The following is a 10233-nucleotide window of genomic DNA, read 5'->3' as shown; positions in this document are numbered from 1 at the left end:
CTGTTAAAAGCAAATGAGAATGGGACCGTAATTGATATTTATTTACTGACCTGATTAAAAAAGAACATTATGAATTATGAATGAAAGAGCCATCTGGACAGTAGTCATGTGTAAAGATCCATCTGGACAGAAGTCATGTGTAAAGATAAATCTGGACAGTAGTCATGTGTAAAGATCCATCTGGACAGTAGTCATGTGTAAAGATCAATCTGGACAGTAGTCATGTGTAAAGATCAATCTGGACAGTAGTCATGTGTAAAGATCAATCTGGACAGTAGTCATGTGTAAAGATCCATCTGGACAGTAGTCATGTGTAAAGATCAATCCGGACAGTAGTCATGTGTAAAGATCCATCTGGACAGTAGTCATGTGTAAAGATCCATCTGGACAGTAGTCATGTGTAAAGATCAATCTGGACAGTAGTCATGTGTAAAGATCCATCTGGACAGTAGACATGTGTAAAGATCCATCTGGACAGTAGTCATGTGTAAAGATCAATCTGGACAGTAGTCATGTGTAAAGATCCATCTGGACAGTAGTAATGTGTAAAGATCAATCTGGACAGTAGTCATGTGTAAAGATCCATCTGGACAGTAGTCATGTGTAAAGAGCCATCTGGACAGTAGTCATGTGTAAAGATCCATCTGGACAGTAGTAATGTGTAAAGATCAATCTGGACAGTAGTCATGTGTAAAGAGCCATCTGGACAGTAGTCATGTGTAAAGAGCCATCTGGACAGTAGTCATGTGTAAAGATCAATCTGGACAGTAGTCATGTGTAAAGAGCCATCTGGACAGTAGTCATGTGTATGATCCATCTGAACAGTAGTCATGTGTATGATCCATCTGGACAGTAGTCATGTGTATGATCCATCTGGACAGTAGTCATGTGTATGATCCATCTGGACAGTAGTCATGTGTAAAGAGCCATCTGGACAGTAGTCATGTGTATGATCGATCTGGACAGTAGTCATGTGTATTGGGGAGAGAAAATAATACATTCTACACTCTTAGAAAAAAGGGTTCCAAAATGATTCTTTGCAGAGGGATAGGGTTCTACAAATAACCGTTTTCATCTTAAGAACCCTTTTTAAAAGAGTCTGTAGCCTCTCATTACTTCTAAAATATAAACTTGCTTTTTGGTAAGATTGCAAGAGAAAACAAATGAAAATATAAATTCTGGTTTAATTTCAAGTGCCAAAGAATCCCCTATGTGGATGGAATACTGACTAAGATATGACTTTATTGATGGAGGTGAGCATTAATCAGATGTAATTGAAAGAGAAGGTTAGGTTGTTAATGCCATTCTGTAAAGTCATACTCTGTGAAAAGAGGAGCATACCATCAAAGAGTGGGACACCAACAAAAACGTAAAATCTGGAATAAAAACATGATGAATGTATTGATTTATCATTGCAATACCATTTACATTCAAGTTTAACCACATCAGAATATGTCATTGTCACGGATTAGCTGAATCATCTGCAACTAAGTCAATGATAGGCCCAATGCTGACGTTTTTATCTCAACATCAAATCGTTTCTGGGTAACAATTTAGTACCCTACTGTAATAGTTGTCCATTAAAATGGTCAGAAGTAAACAAAGAGCAATTTCCCAAGCAAGAATTTAGCTAGGACTGTCTGGGAGTGGTCTGAGTGAGGGGCCTAATTGGACGAGCTTATTGCGAGGGATATGTACCTGAAAACTAGCTGTTATTGGCAGAGAGGTTTGAAACTGTCTTTGTTATTGGTCTATTAACGCATACCGCCTGTTGATGTCACCAGGCATGCCAAAACTCCATTCAACCAAAACAGGCGGACATTTCAAGTGGTCTATTCAACTAGCTCTTACACTAAAAGGGCATTATCAACATTTTCACAGTATTATACCAACCTCACAGTGTGTAAAAAATATAAAGGGTATATACAGAACATCACTTTTTGACTGCACTGGGCCTTTAAGCAATAATGATTTCATAAGCAATGATTTTTAAAGGACTGTCTGGGAGTGGTCTGAGTGGGGAGGGGAAAACAGAAAACTAGCTGTTATTGGCAGAGATATTTGGAACTCTCTTTGTTATTGGTCTATTCAAACTTATACTGCCTGGTGATGTCACCAGCATAGCCGCAGGAAGTAGGGGTGCTGAGGGTGCTGTAGCAGCCCCTGATATTCTGTTGCCAGATAATTTTATGTTCATTTCTCTACCGCCTCCAACGTAGTTTTAGAGAATTTGGCAGTACGTCCAACTGTATGCCGTCAGTGTGTATGGCGTCATGTGGGCGAGCGGTTTGCTGATGTCAACGTTGTGAACAGGGTGCCCCGTGGTGGTAGTGGGGTTATGGTATGGGCAGACATAAGCTACCAACAACGAACACGATTGCATTTTATCGATGGCAATTTGAATGCAAAGAGATACAGTGACGAGATCCTGAGGCCCATTGTCGTGCCAGTCATCCGCCGCCATCACCTCATGTTTCAGCATGATAATGCACGGTCTCATGTCGCAAGGATCTGTACACAATTCCTGGAAACTGAAAATGTCCCAGTTCTTCAATTGCCTGCATACTCACCAGACATGTCACCTATTGAGCATGTTTGGGATGCTCTGGATCGACGTGTATGACAGCGTGTTCCAGTTCCCACCAATATCCAGCAACTTCGCACAGCCATTGAAGAGGAGTGGGACAACATTCCGCAGGCCACAATCAACAGCCTGATCAACTCTATGTTGAGATGTGTCGTGCTGCACGAGGCAAATTGTGTTTTTTGTTCATTGACTCCACACCCCACATCGAGGACATCCACCCACCACCCTTAACACGGATTACCATCAACTTGTGAGGGCCAGTTTATAATTGCATGCTATAAGATCCCCCTGATAATGAAAATCACACACGACCATATTCTCACAGGTATTCACATGCATGGAACTTTATTGAAAATCTGAGCATGGCAAGCATCCCTGTGTGTCACTGATAAGAAGCAGACTGTGATATGGATCAGGGAGGCATTACAGTCTATTGGATCAATAACTTCTGATGTGGGAGCCTGACTGCATCGAGTTAGAGCTACCCTACTTTAGGAGCCAGGGTTATTACAATGCCTCCATTGACAAATCAGGTCTGCAGGGCCCTAATGAACGAACGACAGAGCAGGATAAGAGTGACAGCAGAGAGAAGACAGAGTCTGCCGTCTATAATTAAAGAGCTCTTTAATGCATTGTGCAATAATTAACTAGTGTCAATCTGAATCCGTGCAATAACGGTTGGCTCATTCACAGAGGAAAGGCATTGATTAAATATATATATGTCTTGGCCATAACGTGTGATTAGAGAAAATGTATTTTTACTGATTTGGCGGTTCTATGAATGAAGAGCAATTTTACAGGAGTCTGTCTCCTTTCAATTTAGTGCCGTGTGGACTGACTGCCTCAACCATAGAGCTAGAATTAGGTGATTAGTCTCTGTGGGCAGATCAATTGGACATACAATAAAACGTATTGTCAAGTGGTACATGTTACTATGTCAACGGCATCATCTTTAGCTCCTTCAGTGTGGTAGCACAGATGGAAACCCACATTAGGAACTCACTATAGATTTCATTAGTTTTGTGCCCCTATAGGCTATAGTAACATATGGTATATAATCTATATAATTTTTATGCAAACATGAAACACTTTTAATCAATTGAATCTGAAAGGTGTCATGATATGTCTAGTTATATTTTAAATTAAATGTGTTCAATGAAATGTTTGTGATATAGATTGATTTACATTGCAATGCTGCAATATTACACATTGCCCCACATTACAAAACCACTTCCATGCTGGGCATGATGCTATTTATAAATAGGTAGAACGGTCTGGTCGAACCATCCCTTTCAGTTGCCAGAGGCAACTCTAAATCATCAAAGTACTACAGTATCAAATATACACTATTGTAGACAACCAAGGATAAAAACTATGTCCAGTCCCTCAGCAGTCTGTAAAACAACTTCCAGTTGATTTGGAACAAGATGTGTTTACAGGCAAGTTCCTTTTTGTGCCATTTTTTTGGTGGTTGAAAGAGGAAATATGAATTTATTATGAGGACACCAGTACTTCTGCGAGACCAGATCTGGCAACTTCCTGGCCGTGGCAATACGAGGCAAACAACAGATGTCTCGACCAAGAATGTACTTTCCAAAACCCACTGGCACTGTTCAGAGAAACAAACCGTTTTGGTAAAAAAAAAATATATATATATATAAAAAGTATATATATATACTGTATCTTAGAGATGTTTCCTTTCCCATAGCATAACCTTTGTTCTGCTGCATTTATGAATGAGGTTCAGTATTAATAGTTATCACAGGTTGATCTGAGAGACTACATTTTACATTTTTTTACATTTACGTCATTTAGCAGACGCTCTTATCCAGAGCGACTTACAAGAGCAATTAGGGTTAAGTGCCTTGCTTAAGGGCACATCGACAGATTTTTCACCTAGTCGGCTCGGGGATAAGAACCAGCGACCTTTCGGTTACTGGCACAACGCTCTTACCCACTAAGCCACTAGTGCTCTTAGTGGTGGTCCTCTGATGACTCACACTCCTGTTTACAGACTCCTGCATCCTCCTCAGGCAGGGCAGGTAATGGCCCGCAGCCGCCCTGAAGTCATTCCTCAGGAAGGTGTAAAGCACAGGATCCAGCAGACTGTTGAGGCTCAGCAGACCCCTGCCCAGCTGATAGGGCACGAACACAGCCTTCTCCCACTCACAGGCGTCACCGTGGAGAAGCAATCCAATGTACTTCACACATCCTGTGATATGGTAGGGGCCGAGGACCAGGATGAAGATGACCACCAGCAGGATGAGAAAACCCCTGATGCGATGCTTCTCTTCGGCTCCCAAGGCACCAATGGCCGACAAAGACCTCAGGGTCTTCCGGTGGAGGAACAAGATGAAGGAGAGGGGGATGAGGAAGGACAGGGTTAATGTGATCAATCGGTAGGTGATGAAGCCCTCCTTGGAAGGGTATCTCTCCATACACAGGGTGTGATTGTCGTTGGGTTGCATTGTATGCAAGGCGATGGATAGAGGCAAGGCCACCACGACCCATATGCTCAGGGCTATCCATCGTGCAAAGTTCAGCTTTCTCAATGCTTGGAATCTCAGAGGCTTGGCGATGGCCAAGTAGCGCTCCAAAGCGATGATGCACATGAAGGCAATGCCGGTGTAAATGCTGACGTAGAAACTGACCCCCGAAAACTGGCAGGAAGTGGACCCGAATCGCCAGCTGTGACCCCTGCTATAGTAGTCAATCCATAGAGGTAGAGTGAACAGTTGGAGGAGATCTGAAAGGAGCAGGTTGATCACGTACACCGGTAAGACGTTTTCAGTCTTGATCAGACGATAGAGCCCGAACAGAGCCATCAGATTGAGGGGAGTGCCAATGACGAAGAAGATGCCGTAGACTACAGGAAGGTATATGGCATCTTGGCTGAGGTCCACTCCACAAGTGTTGGCATCATTCAGGTTATTATTACCAGAGCTGGGGGTGGGAGTTATGTCCATGACGTCCTAGTGAATCAAGAGGATATGTTTAGTTGATATGGATAGTATAGAAAGTATTTACCCCATTATACATTACTTTAGAGCCTGCAACTTGATGCTTTTACTCTTTAAATGATATTTTTGTAATCCATACTTTCTACTTGACACTAAGAGGGTATAAAATATCATTAAAACTAGAGGGTAACAAACCATATAGATGACCACTAAATTACCATGAAACTCAAAACACTTTGATGTGAATTCTCTCCCTGATTGAGTCTTATTATGTTATCAAATTATTAACTGAACAGAACTAATCAAAACATACCTGAAATCCTGTATTAGCTGCACTTTAGCAACAAAATCAGAACGTCTTATTGGGAAACCTCATTGAAGAGAGTGTTAGTTGAATAGTCAGTATACCAAACGATATGCCAACAGTGTGTGTTTGAACAGGATGTGAAGTAATGCCATGGTGTGCTGGGAAAGCACAGACACTCATAGAGATATTTATTTGTATGGTGACGCTCATGTGGTGAAACAGAAGTCATGAAATCATCAAATGAAACATGTCACAAAACCACAGCAGGAAGTTAAGAAGCTCAAATGTGCCTGTCATTGTTGTGTTAATTACTTGGCAACAGAGAAATAACTATAAAAAATGTGTCAACCAGATCTGCCTCCGTCACTGTCACTGAATAACACATCACGTAATGATATCCCATGATGTTCACAGTATTTCTGCTGTACATTTTGCCTAAATATGATCATTCCAACTGCCTCATATTTGTTTTAACAGATGTAATAATATAATAATAATATGCCATTTAGCAGACGCTTTTATCCAAAGCGACTTACAGTCATGTGCACATACATTTTTACGTATGGGTGGTCCCGGGGATCGAACCCACTACCCTGGCGTTACAAGCGCCATGCTCTACCAATTGAGCTACAGAGTGATCTACTGTCTCTATTTTCTGTACAGATGTAGGATCTGAATTTTAGCCAGTTTTCTACAGCCGGAAAATAATCCTGCAGCAACAGGAAATGTGAATTATTATGTGGATTATAATTAATGGACATTTTTGTAGGGGTTGATACAAAGGGAAAATCAAGTATAAAATGTCTAAATGGAAATTACAAACTTCAGAAGTCTTTTTAAACCTCAAATACACTACAAGTTTTAAATATCCTGGATTGCAGGGAAGTTCTCCTCCAACAGGGTGATCAGATTAAGATCCTACACCTGTATGTACACGCCTGTTATCAAATTGTCAATAAAAATGATACCCAATAAATAAACCTGCTGTTTTTTACCTTTGTTTAATTTTGTGGCTGGAGCACCAACCCACCATCATCATCATCATCATCATCATCATCATCATCATCATCATCACCACCACCACCATCATCATCATCATCATCATCATCATCACCATCACCATCATCATCATCACCATCATCATCATCACCATCATCATCATCATCATCATCATCACCACAACCATCATCATCATCACCATCATCATCACCATCATCATCATCATCACCACGATCATCACCATCGTCATCACCATCATCATCATCATCACCACGATCATCACCATCATCACCATCATCATCATCATCATCATCACCATCATCATCATCATCATCATTACCATCATCATCAACATAATATCCACCCTCAACATAATTACCATCATCATCATCTTCATCACCACCATCAACATAATCACCATCATCACCATCATCATCACCATCACCATCATGATGAGTTCTGCTAAGGGGTTGAATGGTGTTCAGTAGGTGTAGTTTTGTGAATCACCTATCACTTGTTATGATCATCAACTTGTTCAACTGAGAGCAGATCTGGCAACGGTACATGTTATCAAAGGTATAAAGATCAAAGAAACACTTCCCACTGGATGTTAAACTTAATATCTTCAATTCCATCATATCTTGTGTTGAGGGAATTCAATATGGATTTTTACATTTTCTACAGGGCATTGATTTAAAATGCTTACAAGGTGTTCAAACACTTCTTGGCAGAAATCATCTAGCTTGGCTCACACAGCCAGCTGAAGATATGGTAAGCATCCCAAGACACAGCCAGCTGTAGATATGGTAAGCATCCCAAATGCCACCTTATTCCCTTCAGTGCCCATAGGGCTCTGGTTAAAGTAGTGCACTATATAGGGAATAGGGTGCCATTCGGGATGTATCCTTGCACACAATTCTAAAGCACTCTTGACAGTTCCTACCAGGGGCATGAGTCCAACTTCTACAGAAAGTGTTCCTGTGCCCAAAATCAATCTAAGGATCAACAGCAAAGCGTTCAGATGTGAGTGGAATTAAATCATCAAAACCTGTTGGTGAAGTGTTTTACAGTAACACATGGGACCAAACTAGGGAAACATAACAAACTATGTCATTTTGTTGGAGATGAATGAGTCTTAGTGTAAAGAGAACATACAGAGGAGGAGCATGGAACTAGACAACTAAAACAATAGAGATGTACTTTATTAAGGATTTATCAAGGGTTTATAAGTAGTTTATAAATGGTTGATTATTTGTTTATAGAATAGTTAAGAAACAGTAATACAATTGTAAGCTTGTCAACTAGCTGCTTTTCACGTACTAATAATTGAAATAATTAGTATAATTAATAATAACATAATGTGTATATTAATTCGTATTATTATGATGATGCTCTTCTCATTCATCAATATATCTGCTTTAGACACAAGAGTAGAAGATACAGTACTTTCTAGAAATGCATATCAATGACTTCCTCAATTTATTGCCCCTTCTTTGACTAATGCCTCATAATACATTGTACCCTGCTGTCCTTTCTATGAGTGGCTTGCGTCAATCTCAGAGGCCCTTAATAATTGAAAGAGAATGTAATCTAAGCACGGTTGAAAAGAGAGATACAATTATCCGCATGTGAACCCTTTTAAAACCCAAAGCAGGTGAACTTTAGGTTACCTGGCAGATAAGACCTTAACTGATTAATATCATGTAGTGGCAGTGGGTGGAAGAATCATGGGTGTGATCTACAGAGGGCCAATCTGGAGGGAGTTCTTTTCATTCTGAAGTTGGGTTTAATGTATGAGTCACTTGCCTACCATGGGGATTTGGTATGCAGTGTGTCTAGGATGAAGAATGCACTGGCACTGGAAATACTGGAGACTTTTAGTTATACTCTGAGCTATGTAAGAAAGTGCATCTCAACAAATACAGGGGAAGTGTCTAAGAAAAAAAATCAAAACGTCCAAGAAAAAGTATTGTTACTCATTTTAAACATGTTTTTATTAAGACATCACAAAGGTACCCGTTCCAATTATCGCATATTTAACATGGTTTGGCCATCTTGAAATATCCTGTACTGCAGGGGGAATCTTTGAGTGTACAGTACATGTTTTCCAAAAGGTTTAAAGACAGGCTTGGTATATAATAGAGAATAGACCTATTGGAAACAGAGAGAAATGCTGTCTCTTCAATTTAATTCTGGGAATGCGTTATCTGACATGGCACATCAAATGCACCAGCAAAAAGACTGCAAAGAAACAGATCACAAGATGGGATACAAGAACCGTATGAAAGATGTCACGATAACAGAGTGACTTTAGGAGAAGGGAAAGACTTTTAAACTTTATAATCATTACCTAAAATATATATATATATATATATATATATATATATATATATATATATATATATATATATATATATATATTTGAATTTGTATACTAGTAAGAACGCTTACTGAGGAGTTTGTCCATGTAAAAAATATATTCCTATATTTCCATGTAGGCCTGCAGTAGTTCAATAGTTCCAATAGCAAACATTTCAAGACAGCTGTTGCTCTACACAGACACCGTAAACAATAAGCGAAGTCAACACGACATGACAACGGTTGTTGACAGCAGCACCTGAATTTGACCAATCCATTTTGACCATCTAGATCCAGGGGCGTCAAACTTATTTTGCTCACGGGCAGCATTCGGTCTTCAACAAGGTCTGGAGGGTCGTACTGAAAATGTGTTATATTTCCTCGCTGTTAAAAATAGCACAGATGTGTCCTCTATCCATCGGTTTAGGAATGTTCTATTCTCCATGACTATCCAGCTTTCGTTTCAGTGATTCAAAATCAAATCAAATCAATTGTTATTTGTCACATGCTTGGTAAACAGCATGTGTAGACTAACAGTGAGATGCTTGGTAAACAGCATGTGTAGACTAACAGTGAGATGCTTGGTAAACAGCATGTGTAGACTAACAGTGAGATGCTTGGTAAACAGCATGTGTAGACTAACAGTGAGATGCTTGGTAAACAGCATGTGTAGACTAACAGTGAGATGCTTGGTAAACAACATGTGTAGACTAACAGTGAGATGCTTGGTAAACAACATGTGTAGACTAACAGTGAGATGCTTGGTAAACAACATGTACAGACTAACAGTGAGATGCTTACGGTCCCGTCCCAACAACACAGAGAGAAAAGAAGAAGAAGAATATAAAGATATTAACAGGAGGAATAAATCCCCAGTGAGTAAGGATAACCTGGCTATATACACGGGGTACCAGAACCGAGTCCATGTGTAGGGGTCCTTAGCTACCTGGAAAGAGTAAAGACTAATAGATGTAGGTCTAATGTTTCGACGCAGATTTGGTTTGGCTTTAGTCATAGTTTGG

The 10233-nt window shown here is 40.0% G+C and overlaps 1 protein-coding gene across 1 annotated transcript; it reads right to left on the bottom strand.

Moving 5' to 3' along the window:
* Positions 1-4514: 4514 nt before the first annotated feature.
* On the bottom strand, positions 4515-5996 carry zgc:171579 (uncharacterized protein LOC557116 homolog; the record flags this gene model as incomplete). Its single annotated transcript, XM_041897134.2, has 2 exons — positions 5861-5996; positions 4515-5559 (listed from the first exon to the last, which is right to left on the bottom strand). A coding segment is annotated over exon 2 (1039 nt), but the record flags the coding sequence as incomplete, so codon positions are not given.
* Between the last annotated feature and the right edge of the window lie 4237 nt (positions 5997-10233).

The sequence above is a fragment of the Coregonus clupeaformis genome, unplaced genomic scaffold (assembly GCF_020615455.1).
Source record: "Coregonus clupeaformis isolate EN_2021a unplaced genomic scaffold, ASM2061545v1 scaf0773, whole genome shotgun sequence".
NCBI classification, from domain to species: Eukaryota; Metazoa; Chordata; class Actinopteri; order Salmoniformes; family Salmonidae; genus Coregonus; species Coregonus clupeaformis.
The sequence above is the reverse complement of the archived record's forward strand: the minus strand, read 5'-3'. Positions and strand labels throughout refer to the sequence as shown.